This window comes from Numida meleagris, chromosome 6 (assembly GCF_002078875.1).
Source record: "Numida meleagris isolate 19003 breed g44 Domestic line chromosome 6, NumMel1.0, whole genome shotgun sequence".
NCBI lineage: Eukaryota > Metazoa > Chordata > Aves > Galliformes > Numididae > Numida > Numida meleagris.
The window spans coordinates 2,155,040-2,174,080 of NC_034414.1; the positions used below are offsets into that span (position 1 = coordinate 2,155,040).

The 19,041-nt window shown below is 47.5% G+C and overlaps 1 protein-coding gene across 6 annotated transcripts in view; it reads right to left on the reverse strand.

Moving 5' to 3' along the window:
* The window catches only part of C6H15orf52 (chromosome 6 C15orf52 homolog), a 41,627-nt gene continuing 24,156 nt past the window's right edge, over positions 1,571-19,041 (reverse strand). For 5 of the 6 annotated variants that reach the window (XM_021402337.1, XM_021402340.1, XM_021402339.1 and 2 more), the window contains 6 exons: positions 17,702-17,763; positions 17,148-17,201; positions 16,591-16,687; positions 10,788-10,845; positions 9,647-10,446; positions 1,571-3,869 (listed from right to left, as the gene is read on the reverse strand). In XM_021402337.1, the coding sequence (XP_021258012.1) occupies positions 9,679-10,446; positions 10,788-10,845; positions 16,591-16,687; positions 17,148-17,201; positions 17,702-17,763 (1,039 nt within the window). In that variant the 3' untranslated portion in view covers positions 1,571-3,869; positions 9,647-9,678. Of the gene's footprint in view, positions 3,870-4,277; positions 7,851-9,646; positions 10,447-10,787; positions 10,846-16,590; positions 16,688-17,147; positions 17,202-17,701; positions 17,764-19,041 lie in introns of those variants that run through there. The other variant, XM_021402336.1, reaches the window with a different exon arrangement.

The following is a 19,041-nucleotide window of genomic DNA, read 5'->3' on the forward strand; positions in this document are numbered from 1 at the left end:
CTGTCCAGATCTCTCTGTAGGGCCTCTCTACCCCCAGGCAGATCGACACTTCCTGCCAGCTTGGTGTCGCCTGCAAACTTACTGAGGGTGCTCTCAATGCCCTCATCCAGCTCATCAATAAAGATATTGAAGAGGACAGGCCCCAGCACTGACCGCTGGGGAACACCACTCATGACTGGTCACCAGCTGGATTTAACTCCATTAACCACCACTCTCTGGGCCTCATCTGATGTAACGAGCATCATCTTAATTCCCTGACTTCTGGGGCTGAGCTGTAATTCTGGGAAGGAAGGTGGTGTGCTTTGACTCCAGGTTTTGGCTTAACTGATCGATGAGGCTGAAAAGCAATCCTGCAGCATAGTGCTGATAGCACAATCAGTGGCTGCTTCTGAGCATCGTGGGTCTCCTTCAGGGAAGCCTAAATTAGTCTCGCCGGGCCACTGGAATGTGTTATGTATATGTGTGTGTTACAGAGAAGAGAATGGTGCAAGAAACAGCCGCATCGGAGCTGGATTAAAGCAAAGGAGGTGAAGTTTGACTTCGGAATGGTCTCTGTCTTCAGAGAGGCAGTGAGCTTTGGGAGCACCTCATTTCTGGTCAGCTGCTGTGTCACTGTGCTCAGCAACTGAGCGCGAACCTGTGAGCGGGCTGAGCCGCTGTACAGCCCTTTAAAGGGAAGGCAGCAGGCAGCGTTTTAACTTCACAGCGGTGCTGTACCCTGCTCTGTACCTCTAATTGACTTCAAGCTTTCCACGCAACTAAAAAAAGCACTATTGCACTCTTTAAATTACAAGAATTTCTCCCTAAGTGCCAGTTTAGCTTCAGGCGCCTATGCCTTTTGCAACCAATTTATGCAGAGGGGAATTGGTGTGGAAAATTGGTGAATGTTTCTGTTACTTCCAGTTTCTCTGTACAGGGCTTTGCTTGTTCTTAGAAATCTGGGTGGCACCCTTCTGCCATAGCATTAGCCTTGTTCAGATGGGGAACAGAGAGCTGGAAACAGCTGTCAAGATTTTCTAGTTTTGCTTCCTTTAGTACTGGGCTTGTAAAGCTCTGGGGGCTGACGTATTTCCAACCTTATCCAGGTGTATTTTTGCCCTGAGGTTGAGTTCCTTCATCTCTTTGAGATCAAGAATTGATTGACTGGTCTGTAATCCATTTTGATATTCAATTTGGCTATAGAGTTGTGTTGAAACTGATAGTAGAATTGTGCCGACTAAAAGCAGTGGCAAGCTGTTCCTTTGGCTTAAAGAAAAAGGTGTGTTCTGCCCGACGGTTGCTTCTGCTTTCCCGTTGCATGGAATAATTAAGAACATCTTGAACAAAATCCCTGAGCTACCAAGCAGTGCTGGGAGGGAACAGGTGCCTCTCCAGGCAGCTTAATTTGCACTCCCCAAGCTGCCATCGCCTTTGCTTGCAAGGAAGGTGACATTGCAATGAGGTAGCTTGGATGCTTCTCTGGAAAAGTGAGCTTTGTGCTTTGTTGCATGGTTGCAGGGAGCCCTGGGGTGAGTTAATGCAGCCAGCCCAAGAGGGGTGAGTTCTACTGAGAAACACTAAGAAACCAAGACTTATTCTCATAATTTTATTTAATATAAATAACCCCTCTACATCAGTTTTTTTTTTTCTTTTTCATCTGATCAGTCTTTTCTCTCGCTGTAAAGAAGAAATAGCTAGCCATGATTTTTCTGATTTTTCTGAAGAATTGCAATCCAGGCACCAACCGAAGTGCATTCAAGCAGCTTGTTCATAAGCAGGAAGAAATTACACGGAGGACAGGCACCACCTGCACAGTACAGTGTGCAGAGCTTGCTACACACTTGATCCTTCCTAGGCATCATTAAGTGCAAAATTGGTTGGATTTGCAGGGGGTGGGGGGAGGAGAAGGGGGATGGAGGGCAGGGCCGGTTTTCTTCTTTAACGAAGGACTTTAGGCCAATGAGATACAACAAGGAGTTTGGGTTTTTATCTCTACAACTAAATCCTGGGCCAGGGACAATGTAGAAGTTTCCCTGGCTGTGTGCTTGACCGCTGCTGGCGTGCAGCAAGGTCCCGATCCAAGACCGTATTGCATGGACTCTGAGGACCTGAAGCAGTTTTATAATCTGGCTTTTATCTACCTGTTCCTTTAGCTGTTGGTTAAGTCCAAATAAACTCAGAACAGGCTTTGGTGTGAGGCAAAGATGTTTCTACTAATAAAGCGTGAGAGCTGCACGCTCTGTTTCTTGCTAACGCCTGGTCTGAAGCCAATCAATTCTCCCGCATTTGGCACTTAGGAATTCCCAGGCTTGTCCTTCATGGCTTAGGTGCTACGGATCTGAGTTACGTGGAAGAGCAAAATGTTTATATGTGCAAATACTAGTTTATTAAAACAGCATACAGTATTTCAGTCCACCACATGCCAACCTTATCACCAAGGCAGTCTGCCATTTTGGCTAGCGAATGCATCTTGCATTGAAATCCAATCAATCTCCACGCATATGTGCCTGCAACTGACTCCTGAAACCGCTTCAAAGTTTTAGGGCAGTGCTTCAAAGCGAGGACGATATCCTTGCTGCTCTGTCACTTACAAGTCTAAGCACTTGCACCTGCTTTCTGCCTGCTCCTTAATAGGTAGACGTACTTCAGTAGCTGCTGTTTGCTGTGAGCTTTACAGTTTTTGCTCGTTTGTGCTTGTAATGCTCATCCAGTTCCTTAATCTGAAAGGTATCTTTTAAGGTCAGCTCAAAAGTTATGCTTGGCGGCTTCCAAGGGAGCAGTTGCCCTCTTGTTCAAGCCCAAGGCTTTGAAAGGTGCAGCCAGGAAGGTTGGCATTTGACAGGAAGCTCTGACTTTCAGCTCTGGTTTGGCTGTGTTCCTTGCTGCCAGCTTCCTTCCTTGGTGTTAAAGAAGGAAGGGTATTGCATTTGTGCTGCTCTGCTCCTTGTCCCACTTGACACAGAGCTGTGTCCCCAGCCAATGCAGCTTTTGCACTTCTTGGTCTTATGCAGCATTACTTAGCCAGGCTTCATGTATACCTCATCAACATAGCAGCTACCTTCCGTAGGAAAAAACCTGTGCTCTCCTGACATTGAACCATCAAATGACCCAAGCTGGAAGGGACCCCCAGGGATCATTGAATCCAACTCCATACAGGACCATCCAAAATCCAAACCCTATGCCTGAGAGCGTTGTGATGATTGTGCCCTACCCTATCTAGCTGGGGGAGCGGAGCGGCCTCTGAAAGGATGTCATGCCATAGTTGGCATGTGCTTGTCAAAAGCACCCGTGCTCCGCAGTGTAACCCAAGAATGCTCTGTCCTCTCTGTCCCCGTGACCCATGCAACTACCGTACATGCCCACCACCACTTCGACTACATACAGATCTCTATTACAAGAGCTGCCCTGGCCACTACTTCACCCACCTACTGAGCTACAACATAGCTTCTCATGCTGTTTCCTAATGCTCTGCTTTGTCGCTTGTGTGCTCTGGAGAGCCCAGCAGCCCCTGCTGTCCTCCTGGTACGTGCGCTTCCCTGCCAGCCTCTGGGGGAGGAAGTGGGTAGGCTGCCCAGAAGGAAAAATCTTAACTTTAAACAGAATTAGTTATTAAATAAAATAAAGTGCATCCAGTAGACGTTTCATTGGCTTGCCACACAGCTGCAATATAGGCAAAACAAATAGAAAAGGAAAGTGATGGTGTTTTTCTTGTGGGGAGGGTGTGTAGCCTTCCCTGCCCTTTGGTGTAAGGAGACGAAGGGCTGATGCTGAAACTGAGCTGGGGATGATGAAGGGCACAGGGAAGGTGCTGAAAGTTGATTTCATAGAAGATCCAAGAGCGAGGCTAACATTGTGCTCCTCTTCTCATCCACCACCTTCAGCACGTTATCCTGGCAAAACAAGAGCAGAGACAGTAGTGGGATTATCAGCCTTCAGGGAACTGCTGAGCAGTAAATTAAAAACGTCTGCTGAGTTTCAGCCTGACCTTCCTGTGTGGCTGGAGCTGCTGGGGGGATACGGGCACGGCATGACCCAGATACCTCCCTGCCAGATCTGCTGGGAGCAGCTGGGGAGCTCTGCAGCCCAGGGGAGGAACCACATAGGTGAGTCTGCATGAAATGCACTCGCAGTCCTCCTCTGGGCTAGATAAGACTGCTTTCCTTTCTCCTTTTGTCTTAAGAACAATAATCTTTGCTTCATTTTCTTTGTGCCTGTATAGCACCTGGAGCAACAAGAGGAAGGTCTGATCTGGGGGAGGATTCTGCATCCCTCTATCTGTGGCTTGGAGCTGCATCAGCTTTTCTCCAGTGAAAACCTGTGAGTTGAAATTGCTGCCCTGCCTCCAGACCGAAATACATTGATTTTCGTTAGGAAAGGCACGCACTTTTTTTCCTCCTTTAGTTGCCAGGTTCTTGAGTGCTGCTTAAAATTGCTGGGTTGGCATTTTTTTCTGCATCCACGTTGAAATTCGTGGTTCTGCCTTTTGCTGATGCAGATTTCAACACCCAAAGCTCACAAGAAAGGATAGAGAAGGAACGTAAAAGGAAAAACAGATGAAATACTGTGAAGGCAGCAGAGGCAATAGACAGCTTGGCTCACATGAAAGGGGAAGATCCAAAGGAATCATCTAATGACAGATATCCAATATGGAACCACACAGAAGTCACACCCAAGGTACTGCAATAATTGATGCTGAAGGAAGAGTCTAAAGCTGCTGCTGTAGACATTTTTATAGTCCGTTTTACAAGCCTGAACTGATCCCAGAGCTAGCTCTGTTTGTTGTTAATCAATGGGATTATTAATGGTTCCAAAAATCTCATTGTCACCCCTGCGCTCTTGACTGCAGATAGACAGTTCTCTTTCCTGCTGTGCAGTGTTACCTTTTCAATACAGACACCTCTCTGTGCAGGAACAAATCTTTGCAGCCAAGGCACTGGTGGGTTTGAGAGTCATTGCTTTTAGTAATTAGAAATAGTGATTAGCATTTCTCTCCTGTTCACTGTATCCTCTTCTCCGTAACTCAGGGGCTGCCAGAGGCTTGGCAAGATGTAGAAATAGGTGTTTCTGTCCGGGACTGGGGGCAGCAGTGCGGCTGTGTGCTGCCTTTAGTTCTGCCATCAGCCACAAGAGGATGCCGTGCCAAACCTGTGGGTCACTGTCTAGATTTGCCACTGGTGGAACAGTTCTCACTGCTACCCTTGGTGAGCTTAAATGTGTGAAGGCAGGCTTTGGTGGAGGATCCTGCTGGAGTGGTTTAAGCTCCCGTCGCTGTCTGCATTCTGTGTGTTCCCTCTCAGCATAGAGCTGGTGGGAAGTAAGATGCAGACTGCAATGTGGTATATTGATCTCTGCCTCCTTTTTGTCTGGGGTTTGCATTAGGAGGGTTAATACAGGCATCCGAGGTATGGGCACATGCTCCCTTCTGTCAGTTCCGCGATAACAGCAGCAGCTGGAAGCTACAAAGCAGGGCAAGCAGCTCTGTGTGCAGTGCTTAGAATGGCTACAGCTTGCCTGGCAGAGCCCCTGGTAATGTTCAGCCTTGCTGTGCTCCAGTGAGTAGCCACAAGGAAGCAAAGGTGCACCAATGACTAGCTTAGGTCCATGCCTCTCCTTGCATTAACAACTTCTAGTGGGCTCTTCTCTCCGCAAGTCACCGTGATGAACCAAAGACAAGGGAAAAGCTCTTGCAAAGTGCTGCAAAGATTTAGGATTATTTTCTGGTTTGAATGGCCTTCTCCTTAAATGCTATTTACTATTCCTCTGTATTTATAGAAATTACACCTGTCAGTCATTTTTGCTAGACCATTCCCTGAGCATCCCTGCAGTTCCTCCCTGTGTTTCTTCTGCCCAAGTTCACTTCTCTTGAGCCAATCTCACAAAATCCACGTTTCCCAATGTTAACATTTTCCTATATCACTCCACTGGGAAGGCTTTCCATAACTCTGGATGTACGAAGATAAATGCATCAGGTCTTGTACGAAGCCACAGCACTCCACAATTCTGCACGAGGCCTAAGCTCTCCACTCTGGTACGTGGTATTAGGACGGTCTTGGAATTCACAGTGTCACAGTATGAGGTTGGGTTGCACGGAAGAACCAGCGCTCTCCAAGTTAAACCCTTGAGATCTCCTCCTGCCTAACCCCACACTGATGTCCAAGACACAGCAGCAGCAGTATCTTCTCAACTCTTGAACCTCGAGGGAAGACATATGTTCCTTGCAGCCCCATAACTGCGGGGAGAAGCATTAGTTTCTGCTTGTCCCCCTTCCTGCACCAACCTTTAGCACTGGTTTGCATCACACAGCTGACCCCGTCCGCCCTCCCCGCTCCTGCAGCATGCAGGCCCTGCCTGCCCCACTCCCACTGACGTCAGCCGGAGCTGCAAGGTCAGATCCCTGGAGCTGCTCTGGAAATGTACCCCCAGCTGCATTTGCTCTAAAGACGTTAAGATTAATTTTCTCAAGAGAATTCAGGGGAAAAAGCTTCTGTGGTTTTTGTGTATCGTTTACTTCTCTGGGACTTGTTGGACATTCTCCAGGGATTCCAGTCCTGCACTTTGGGTAAATATTTATTCCTTGTTATTTGAAGCAAATGATGAAGGCCCCACCACGCTCGCTGCACAGCATCTCCAACTGGTTTGAAGGTGCGGGAGGTTTTCAGTGCCATAAATAGACATTAGCAGTGGAAGCTGTGAAATCCACATAGTGGCTGCTGCAAGGAACCACTGCTCTGCAGAAGTGTTTGAGTTAGCGGTAGCTGCTGAGTTACCTGCTGCTACAGATGACTGCTGTGCTTTGGGATGGGTGGGATCCTGGAACTGAGGACATCTCCCTGACATCAGGTGCAATGGCCTGCCACGCAATTGTTTTACATGGTGGAACTTTCACCCATGGAATGGATAGTTTTCCATCCCTTTGGGAACTGTTAGGTTTTTTTATTGTGCAAAATCATCCCATTGATTTCTAGCCCGATCTTTGCAAAAATTGCACTGTATCAAAACTGAACCACCAGCATTTCAAAACATAACATTAACATCCTCTGCTTTGAAAGGCTTTGATGAGAGCTTGTATGGGAACTGCTGAGTCAGGGCCTGAACCACTGATTGAGCACCTGGAGGAAAGACCCAGCCAGCCCTGGGAGCACAGGTGAAGGCAATTCACCTCTTAGGCCTCATTTAAGGGCTGGCTGCCACTGAGGAAGGATCTCGTTGTGGAGATCCTTCCTTGGTGGAAGCTTTTCCTTGCATACCCAGAATCTTCTGATATGGATGAGCCATCTGCTTCCCTTCCTTTGTAGTACCTTGCTATCCTGTCTGTCCTTCCAACTCTTCTGTAACGCCTTTTCCAACATGACGATCTTTCCGATTGCTACACAGAGACTCCTACTGAGGGTTGAAACATACCTCAAACAGGGGCAAGGCGAAGGAATCCGGTTCCAAAGAACTGCTGTGAAATAACACTTTTGAGAGAATTATGTGAAAGCAAGGTAGAGCTTTGCAGCATTTTATACATAATATGGTCTGAAACGAATCTGTTGCACAAGGCAAAAGAAGCCGGGGGAGAAGGGAAGTGACTGTTACCAGCCCGTAGTTATTCGTGACTGCCATCTATGTCATTATGCAGCCCCTCATGTTGATTTGGGAACTTCAAAGCAACAGCAGGAATAGACATGAGACCTTTTCGCTCCAAACACACTGACAGCTTAACCAACTTGAGCCAAATGAGCTTTTGCTTTTTTGGTGGTGGTTGTCATCGTCGCTGTTTTGTTGCTCCTAGCAGCCCTGCTGTCAAGCCACGGAGATGAATTGTCCTGGTTGGGCTGAGCTGGTGCTAGAGAAATCCAGGTCTTTTTTTTCCTGCTGAGGAGATGTTCCTGACAAATTGGACGCAGGGAGCAGAGAATTAAAGACGGGCCCTCTGTCTTCCTGGCATAACTCACCCTGTCTGCAAATGGTCTTGTTTGGGAAACCAGCCCTGATAGTGGGCTGTCACCGGTGCAAAAGGAGAGATCAAATTGCTTTGTGGTGACCTCAGTATTGAGGAGGTGACAGTGATGCCCTGGAACATCACTAAAAACAAACAGCTGGGCTGTACTCACTCACTCATTCCCTTTTCAAATTTCACTCATTTCCCATTCAAATGCTGTTGATGTAATGGGGGGGGAAAAAGAAAGAGAGAAACCTATTTCTGAGATGGGGTCATAGAAATAGCTGCACTGGCTCACCCTGGCACCTCCACAGGTGCCCTCCCTGTGAGGAAAGCCCTTCCAAAGGTGGGTGACCCCTCCAGCAGCGTCCATGAGGACTGTGATCATTGTTCCTGGGAGTACGACGTGCACCTTCAGCTGCCCAGTGCCACGTTTCCCTTCAGGGTTCTCAGTACTATGCACTGGGACTGATCCACTGGCATCTCTACGCTTGGTGTTTCCCAAGCAATAAGTATTTTCAGAGAGCAATCTTGGTCTCAGGTTCCAACTTAGCCAAATGGATGCACGAGTGCTTAAGTGCAAACACCAGCTTAAGTCTTCTCCAAGGCATAAGGCTGTATTTATAATTAAGCCTGCCTTAATGACTTAACTGAAGAGTGATGGAGTAAAGAACTGTGCTGAAGTGACTCAGGGCCCCATTACCAAGCCGTAGGAATCTCCACTGCATTGCTGAGATGAAAATGGACTGCTCTAATTTATTGTTGCCTCTTAGCTGGTGTCTAATTAATGACACTTAAAAGAGTTTTAGTTCCAGCACAGAACCAGCTTCTGCTCATTCTTGGTGTTTTGTCTTTTTTAAATAGCTGTAATGCTTGCACTTCTCCATGCCTTTTTGTACAGAACTGGATAGCAGTGAAAGTCTTCTTGTTAGCAGCTTCACCACTTCATCTCTAAGCCCCTTTGTGCCTCCGGGATGGGTGTTAAACAAAACCAGCTGCTGGTTGGGTGTCTGAAAAAAGCCTGCTGGGATGAGGGAAAGGCATTTGGTGGGGCAATCTGCCCTCCTCCCTCACGGCAGCTAATTGCCCGGAGTGCCTGCTTAGGAATATTGCTGCTGCCTCTCTTCTTACAGGATAGCAAGATACTGCCTCACCTGGCGGCAGGGTCACATCCTGACTTATTGAGCTGATGTAGCACACGTGGGTATGACACCTTGATCTGTGACGTTGTCTGGAAAGAACGTATTTGGCCAAGGTAGCTGCCAAAGAGTCCCTGCTCCCCTTCTTTGTCCTTTCTCCCTAATTTCTGCCTTTGTTTTGGCATTTCTTGTTCTGCGTTTGCCTTTCCAAAAAAAACTTCTTTGCTTGAATAAAACCGGGAGCTCTGCTATGTAACCAAATCTGTTTTTTCCCCTTTCTGTTTGGTTCTAAGCCTTTGGAACAGCAACCATCTCTTCCTGCCTTACGCATTATTGTTGCCACATATACAATTCAAGGTTTAACATTCCCACAGCTTAGCAGTCACAGATCTTGTACTGGAAAGAGAATCCCATTGGAAGCCAAGCTTTTTCAAACTACCGCTCACAAGAAGGGCATCTATAGGTGTGCGAGTGTTAATGAATACTTCTGAATAGCTATCTGATATGTTGCCTCTGTGGCCACAGAAAACAGCTGTGAACCCGTACTATGGCTGTGAGCGTTACAGGATAACAAACACCATGATGAGTGGGGTTAGGAACTCACCTTCCATCTCCAGCAAACCGGTGCAACATTTGCTAGTTGAGAGTGTCCCCACTGTCCTTGTTCTTGCAATCTTCAGGCTGGTCCCCTTCCCTGGGCTGTAATTCTGCCACATCCTGCTCAGGAACAACAGTCTCGCTGGAGTTGTCTGTCTTTGTGGGCAAAGGCTCTCCTGTGTGTTTAGTGTCTTCAGCATCTTCCACTCCTTTCAGTGCAAGCGTTTGTCTCTCAAGGGCAGTGTTTTGGGCCACCTCCTCCCCTCTTTTTCCCACCAGCTGTCCTTGATCTGCATCCAATCTGCCTCCTGTACCTGTGTCCAGCTTTCCTCCATGGCTGTTTGAAGAGTCCTCAGTGGATTCCCGTTCGGAAGCTGTCTTTTTCTCTAAGCCATCTCCATCTAAATCAGCTCCCACGGGCAATAACGAGGTCTCCTCACTGCTGTGCTTAGTGGCTTGCACAGCACTTGGAAGGCCACTTTGTGAAGCACTGCTATTTGTGCTCTCCTTCTCCTGGGGGGTATCAACAGCGCCAGGCTTCCCATTGGCATCTTCCTCAATCTGTTCCTTACTTGGCTTGGGCCTTGGCTCCAAGTCACCTGTGCTGGCCTCAGAGACCTCCTTGCTGAGCCCCTTCACTCTTCTCCTTTCTTCCTTCTGGCCATTGTGGGCAGACCAGGCCTTCCCACTTCGCCTCCCATGCTCTTGAAGGTTTGGTGGTTTCACCTTCTCCTCCAACTCAGCTGTGCAGTTCTCTTCCACTACCTCATCACCTTTGCTTTTCTGCTTGTCTGTACCAAGGTTCCTCTTAAAAAGAAAAAAAAACAACAGGGGATACATTTATTTCAGCTTACTAAAATATCACTATATGGTATTCCTTGTCTACAGTAGTTCACAACACATGAGAATAAATTTGCTGAGGCCATTGAAAGAAACAAAAGGATGCAGGTGAAGCAGACTAAGTGGGGGCTGTTATACTGACAGAAGGTCAATGCTCTCACATCCTGCCACCTGGAGGGTGCTGGCAAGGGGTACATCTACCCCAGCACAGAGGTCTCCCCTCTCTGTACTGCCTGACAGCCTCCAGCATTCCTGATGGTGCATGTTTTGAGTAAACTTGACAGCCCTCCTTGAACCGATGAACTCACCTGGCTGTCAGGATCATCCTTCAGAAACGACGTGTCCTCACCTTCTTTTGCATCCCACCTGTCAAGAAAAACAAGACAGGATTTAAGCTTTCACGTTCTCCTATGAAAAAGCCACTTTCCCTGCCTGATGCCCGGGCAGGAATTTCTACCAGCGCCATCCATTTGTTGTCTGAGCCCCATGTCCAAGTAATAAGAGATAAAAGTGATTAACGCAGCTGGTCCAGTTCCTTGCCTGGCACCTGCGAAGCATTCAGCCCATTCAGAGACACTCATCTGAGACCACTAAATCTTAATGAACTGCTTTTTATAATTCTAAACGTAATGAAAACAGAAAATCCAATTGCCAGAACAGACAGTTGTCATTAGACTACCAAGATATATGGTCTGTTTGTGCTGATGTCTGCCACAGCCCAGTCCTGCTCGCCTGACGGTGCCCACACGTTCCAGATTTCTGCAGTGGCAGACACAGAGGCAGACAGCGCGGGATAGAATTGCATTGAAGTAGCTGGAGGAATTGGAGGTTATGTGCAGGACTGCAAGAATGACCATAAGAGTCAGACTGAACCCAGATGACCCTCTTACCCTCTCAGCATCACTGGCAGGTGCTTGGGGTAGAGCTTGAAAAGGGGGCAGATGTATTTAACACCTCCCCAGAACCCTGCCCAGCTTCCAGAAACGTGCAGCTTTGCAGTTTCCCAAGCCTGAGATGCTATCTGTGTGTTGAGTCGTGCTCCATACAGCCTCTTCCAAAGGTTTGTGTGAGTGCATTTTGGCCCCATAATAAATTTGCAGTGGCTACATCATCCTGTGCCAAAGAGGGCGACAGCTCAGCCAAAGGCTGCGTGGAGAAGTGTCCTCTTTTGCTTGTTGGAGTTTGCCTGGGTAAATGTAGATGTGGATTTGCCCATGCAGAACTACTGGGCAAGGCAGGCCTTGTAATCCTTCACCTCTCATATGCGTGATTGGTGAGCTGAGTCACAAGTGCAGAAAGTAAACGTGTATGTGTATACATTTCTCCCTGCCATATACTCTTAGAGTGCATGTGCAGAGATGTGCGAGATTTAACTCTTCTCTAGACAGACTGCTGAGCTCACTGGCCTCTTCAGCAGGCAAATTTGGGCCAAAAAATGATAACGTACATTGAAAGAAGCATTCCTCCTCCCCATCATCACCGCTAACACACCAGAAAGTGTTACTAATCACGGACACCCAATGAAAATACTCAGTGCATTCCCTAGCATGGCTGGTGTTATTCATGGTAGGTGATCACACGGGAACTCGACTACAGTTTTTGGCGTGCAGCTGGAAGTTATGAATCACAGAATCACTGGAGTTGGGAGAAACCTCTAGAGGTCGTCTAGTGCCACTCTCCTGCAGTAAACAGGGACACCTACAGCTCGATCAGGTTGTTTAGAGCCCTGTCCAGCCTGACCTCGAATGTCTGCAGGGACAGGGCATCCACCAAATGCTCCAAATGGATCTTACCACTGCTGTTGGGTTGCTTGGACTTGAATGGGAGGGAAGTCTGTAAGCGACGAAGGGCAGATCCAAACGAAGGTAAGGAATATTCAGCACCCCAAAGGCACCTTGAGCCTTTTTAGAATGAGAGGAAAGGCTTGAGGAATGGCTTTTCCCAAAAAGAAGTAGGAGAGCAAAGGATGCTCTTCCAGCTTCAAAGATAACGATTACTTGGACAGACAGGACCTCTTCTAGATCAACAGAGGATGAAGAAGCAGCAGTGGAGAGGAGGTAAGGAAAATAAAGTCCTGGAGGTGAGATGGATGGGTGGAAGAAAAGCTATTCTGAAGTTATTCTGGCAGGATGGAGCAATTAGTGCTGAAGGAGGTGGCCATGCTGCAGGAGACAAATGTTTGGCTTCCTCATTTTTCCAAGGTCCACAGGTGAACACAAGGACTTAAGGGCATGACTCCATGTTCCTACTCATCTCAACAGTGTTTAAGATACTTCTCTGTAGTTTTAAATGAACCATGGTTTTCCATCCTGGTGTACTGAAGCAGCAAATGAGAATGAAAAAAATCAAGAGACCTTCTAGCCCAGTGTCTAATGGACGATGTTCATGGAGGAGTATGATGAATTATTTCACTGGTAAATAAAGCGAGAAAAAAGAGAAAAGAATAAGTAATGGCCCCTCGAAGACAGTAGTACATAAGATTTTATAATTTCACCAGCAAGAATATTTAGGCATCCACATGGGATTCTAGCACCAACCATTCTGGGGGATTAAAGCTTTTAATGGGTATGAATAGCATCTTGACCAAGCCCAGCAACCCTGCCGTGATTAGATGCACTAAAATGCCTCCAAGCCTCTGCACTGGAGGCACAACTATACTGGAAACCCATAGCTTCCCAATTTGTTGTGAAACAATTATCAGGTTGTGGAAGTCTATGACTCAAGAGATCTTTAGTCAGCTGGATGCACTGCTAAAGGCAGTGGCTTGAGGAAAGCAAGGGAATAATACTGTCCTAGTACACAATTAAAAGTCCTGTTATGTCCTATTATGTAATTAAAAGTGGCAATGCCCACATAGAACGCCACAGTTTGAGATGATGTTATCTGTCCTAGCTGCTGGCAGAGGGGAGGCTGCCTTCAATGACCGATGCAAGTGCTGGAGCAGAAGAGGGAAGCAGTGACCACTGTGGGAAGAAACTCCAGCAGCTGCTAATGAGGGGCAGCTCAACGAGATGTCCCCAAAGAGCACCCCGAGCTGGCCAGCTAGGGGCTCAGCAGCAATCTGTATAAAACGTTAAACCCCAGCCCAACGTTATTTCTTTGAATTCCTGCCCTAAGACAGCTAGCCAAGGCATTCCTTCTGAGCGTGGCGTTCAGAATGCAGCACAAAAGGAGAAAGAAACACCTTGAGAGCCTGCGAACCAGTCTGCCTGACACGGGAATGCTTTGGGGTGTAAGTCAACCTTTACTGAAGAAGAGGAAAGGAGATGAAGACAGGGGTCTGACTTTCCCCAGGGTCTGACTGGGGCTGAGATGGAACTGGGGGCAGCACCTGAGTGTGGCCTAGTCCTGCAAGGAGGGAGCAGATCGTTACGTGATGCATCTATCTGCTCTGCCTATGAAAGAGAAGCAAGAAACTCTTTGCCCATTCCAAGAAGCCACTCCAAATCAACGCTGCTCTTTCATTTAATGTACTCCCAGTGCACGCTGAACCAGCTGTATGCATCAAACTGTACAACTGAATGTCCACAGAGCAGAACACAATGACTTATGTTAGGATTAAACTTTAAGATTAAACACTGGGAACGCATGAGGCTTATCTTATCACCATATTCTTCAAACACCACCACATTTTCTGAGCTCTTTCCTTATACAAGCAGCAGCGTGATCTTTGCAATGGGTGCAACTCACATTCCCAGCAAATACTGGCAGGGAAATCACAATGTCCTTGTTCTGTGCAATTTCTTCCAGCCCTTGGGAATGCTGAGCGTGTCTCCCACAATGAGACATGACCTACTCTGCAGCAACGAGTTGTCCTGTGAAGCTTGGAGAAAGCAGAGCACTAGAGGTGCATTTATTTTGAAGGAACAGATGGATCAAAGTCCAGACAAAAAGTGTCTCAGGAAATAGTGTGCTCTGATTAGCTTGGAGCACGCCGGGACAGCAGATAACAACTGATCCAGTTATGTTCACAGCAGCTGAAGTAATTCTTAAGCATTTGTCCCAAATAACCAAATTTCAGCAGCAAGCCTCAGAACCACACTTGATCCTGAGAGCAGTTGTTGGGGTCAGGGAGTTTGTTTGGGCCCTAATGGGTTGGCATGCTCAGCCAGGGCAGAACTGTGTGAAGTCAGCGCATCTTTCACGGTCTTGAAAGCATTGTAGGGTATTCACAGAAAGTAACAACAGGGTAAATCTACTGGCATGCCCATCTTGCACGTCCTGTGGGAACTGCTGTAATTCCCTAGTGCTGCAGTCCATGGCTGGGGCAAAGGGAGCTTTGAAAACAGCTCACCAGCTTTTCTCCCCAGACCAAATGCTACTGAGAATGGAGCTGAAGAACGGAGAGAAGCTGAACATAACTTGCAAACAAAACTAATCTCATTATTTGCGTGTTGGTGATACTACTTTTCATCATTTTATCAGAATTAAAGGAATTTTTGAAAAGTCTAACAGGCCTTAGGAAGGCAGAAGATAACCCATCTTTACGCTGTAAAAGCATGAGGGCTGATCTGAAAGTAATGCCTCCTCTTTTATTATGTTTGCCCATGATGTGGGAAGCTGATGTTGGTGGTATTAGCAGTAGAAGTTGAACCAGATTACAACCAGGGAATGTGTAGGAGCTGCATATTGTTTTCAATGCGTTGGAAATGAAGACGGTGATGTAGTAATATTGCAAAGTTTGCACCAGGTGGGTCCCATGAGAGCTCACACAGGAACAGAACGAACACCGTAGGCCAGTTGGTTGGGACCTCTTGAACCAGTATGAGGCTGAAGGTGACAGTTTCCTGGATCACATCATTACTAGTGATGAGACACGGTGTCACCACTATGAGCCAGAATCAAAGCAGCACGTCTACCATACAGTCCGGATTTGGCAGCTTCTGACATCCATCTGTTCAGGCCAATGAAAGATGGACTGCGTGGGCAACACTTTCCTAGCAACTATGCTGTCATAGCAGCTGTGAAATAGCGGATCACCCCCACTGCTGCAGATTGTTACAAGAGCAGCATGCAGGTTCTTGTTCATCACTGGTGAAAATGCATAGCTAATGGGGGTGACTATGCTGAAGAACAGTGTTTCGTAGCTGAGAATTTGCTCTATCAAATAGTGTTACTGTGCTCTTTGTGTCTGTTTTATTTTCCATGGAAATAAACAGGAGACATTACTTTTGGAGCTACCTATGTACTACCCTGACAGCAGAATCCTGCATGCACAGACCCTGCCTGGCACTTCTAATTTCAGCCAAATAACAGCAGATAGCAGATGACCTCCAGCCAGCTGATTTCTTTTGTGTAACGCTGTGTTTTACACCTATAAAACACATACCTGTTTATGCACCTGTTTAACTGTGTGGCCATAACTGACCTGAACGGCTGAAGAACACTAACAGGAAAAGCTACTGGAATGGTTTTGTGTTCTGGACAAAGCTTGGGGTATGTAATCAGCAGTTCGTCCTTTTGTTGCCTGCTAAAGGGCACGGCAGTGCTGTGAAGACGATCCCTATTATTAAACCATTAGATAGTGTGGCTCCAGGAACCTGAAGATTGTACTGGAATTTAATTACAGAGAGCAGCAGGGGAAGGGACGCATGGGAGTATGTGGGCGAACCTGAAAAATGCACTTACTTCTGCAGAGATTCTGAAATTGCTTCAGTGAAAATTACTACGTTGCTGTGTGCTGCCCACAGCTGGCAGGAACAGGTCATTTCTCGAGCACATTATCAACCCTAATTACTACTGGTTCAGCTGGAAACTATCTCTGGAGGCAGCTCCCCCGTATCCATGGTGCCTGGAAATCAGATAGTGAGTTCAAAAGCCTCCTGGGGCACATGCCAGTGCCCAAATCTGGTCCCAGGGTAACCCTAGCCTCTGCTGGCTGCTCTGCAGAGAGTTGATGCAGTGGGTCAGTACTGTGAAGATGCAACCCACAGATGCCACAAACCCCCTACTAAGTGTAGTCCTGCCAGACATGGTCCATGCTAATGTAGATTCAACTGAGGAGCTGCCACTACCCAGTATCTCTGTCCTTCTTCAGAATCAGGCAAGGGATCAGACCTGGAAATGGACACCACAGGCACTGGATGGTGGCACTGCTGCCAGCCTCTTTACCTTCTGGCTCTGCCGGTCAGTCTGTCCTTTCCTTTGGCTCGGCTGCTCGTTGCTTTGGGACCAGGATCGCTCACATTCACGCTGTGCTGTCCTCCACCTAGGAGACAGGTCGTAAAGGCCATGCAAAAGTGGGCAGAACTGGCTGATGGACCACTGGCAGGGCCAACATCCTCGCATCACTGGAAAGAACCCTTGGATGGGGAAGCCTCTGAAGCTGCATGCATGCTGTACATACGTTTTCTAAAGCTATGAGTACGAAAGGAGAATTTAGGGGGTGTTTCTTCTGCATTTCCTATTCCAAATTCCAATAATAAACGTAGACCTTATCCCGTGGATACAGTCTGCCTTGCGCTGTTCGTGGGAGACCGTTCTTGTTCATCCTTGCCACGGTGCACAGTTCTCATCACAAGGCTAGGAAAGTAGCTGCATGGTGTTATCCCCAGCACGCACATGTCACACATCTGTGACAGTGCCTGGAGAGAACTCTTTCCATGGGGGCACATCAAAGGTGCTGACATTTAGTAGGGTGACACAACCGAGTCGTGTGGTTTACTCACCTCTCCCGTTGGGAGGAAAGGACCTGTGCTGGAATTTCCTTGCGTTTCTTCCCCCTATGAGGACAAAGAAAAGCGTGCACAAAGTGAGCGATAGCCTGTAATGGACAGGTAGCAGAGAGCTTGGCATTCAAATAGGGTAATGCAAGGGAAAGCTTTGTTCTGCCAGTCCATCTCCTGAGAAACAGGAGCCATGATGGACTTATGCTAGTAAAGAAGCCAGCATGTGCCACAGGAATCAGAGATGAAGTGCTCTGGAATAGGATTGCCTCTCAAACCACTGTTTGGGAAAGGAGGCAGTGGTGGGCCTCCGCGCTGTGTTGTAAAAGGTTACAGAAACCATGCCACTGCTCTCCCTGGGAAGGTAAGAAGCACTCAGATCCCATCCCCTGAGCACTCTGCAAAGCAGAGAGGGCTGAGACCCCAACACTGCGCTCAGAGGCATTAGCCCAGGAAAGCAGAGTTTCACAACTGACAGCCATTACAGCTGTGGCACTGGGATTCACACGATCAGCATTCATTAGCGTCAGGACAGAATCTAGGTGTCCCTTGCCAACCTTTCTTATTGCTGGGATTATCCAAGGCTGGCTCCCCATCCTTAACAAAGTCCTCTTCAAACCTGCAGGTTAAAAACAGGCATTGTCAGACCTGATCATTCTCTTCCAGCGTGCAAAAGTGTGGGCAGGAGACCTCAAGGTGACACAGGCTCCAGCCCTTCTGCACCTGCCCGCTGGCAAATACGTGCAGGTTTGTCAGCAGAAGCTGAAACTGCATGCACTAACCAGGAGAGATGAGGCTGTGAGGCAATTCTACCCCAAAGGAGAACCTCTAAAACGTTTACATCTGTACCCGTATACCTATGTATTCAATTCTATGAACACCCATGTGATCTATGAGATGCCTGTAGCGTACCTGTACAAAGCCCAAATGCAATTCTATGATTCTATGATTCCCAAGCTGCTAACCACAGTCTGAAGCAGCTTCAGGACTTGTCATCTCAGATCAGACCTAGGGATTAGATTTGGTTGGATTCTAATCCTGCTTGTTGAGTATTATGGCTTTTCTCTTAAAAATGGATATATGGGAGAACAACAGGACTCAGAGCTGTCGTGCCAGCAATATTCAGGACCCACTGAAGTCGACCTCTGATACTGGCATCTCACTGGAAATCTACGTATTCAGTCCTATTCTCCAACCAAAAGATTGTCCTATCCTTCTGCCCCGTGTCTTTTAGCAGCATGCCTAATGTAATGTCCCCTAACTCCAAACCCTATCCAAGCCCTATCCTGCTGCAGGTGCTGGTCATCCTCCAAAGCTTTCTAGCCAGTGTAGCTCAGCTGGAAAAGCACAGTTAAATGAAAAGCATTTAAAATGGGGAAATGTCAGAGCCCATTGAGAGCTCTCCCACGCTACCCAGCATTTCTCCTGTACCATGCAGGTGGTCTTTGAAGTAATCACTCCTCCCAAGGAGGATATAAGTCTATTTTCTCATCTTGTGATTGAAAAGGAGAAACAATCAGGGCTTTGAGAAAACCTGTGCACTAGCAACAAAAGTTTGTCCGTTCTTGTTTCAAGAAGAGCACCTGCACCCTCCTGCCATCAGATCTGTCCTGGTGGGAATGGAGCGGACTCTCCAGGTATAGACTGAGCAGGGATTCATGCTTCCCTCCCTCCCTCAATCCTTGTTCCGGTAGGGCCAAAGGCAAGCAATCTCTGTCAGCACAAAATATCTCCTATCGGGGTAGGAGACTTCATATCAGAAAGAAAAGATGAGAACTGCTCCGGTATCTGGTCCCACTGACAGATATGACCAGAAGAATCACGGAACGGCTTAGGTTGGAGGAAGAGATGCAAAAATTTCATCAGGGAGAGGCAGATGGCAGCATGGGATTCCATA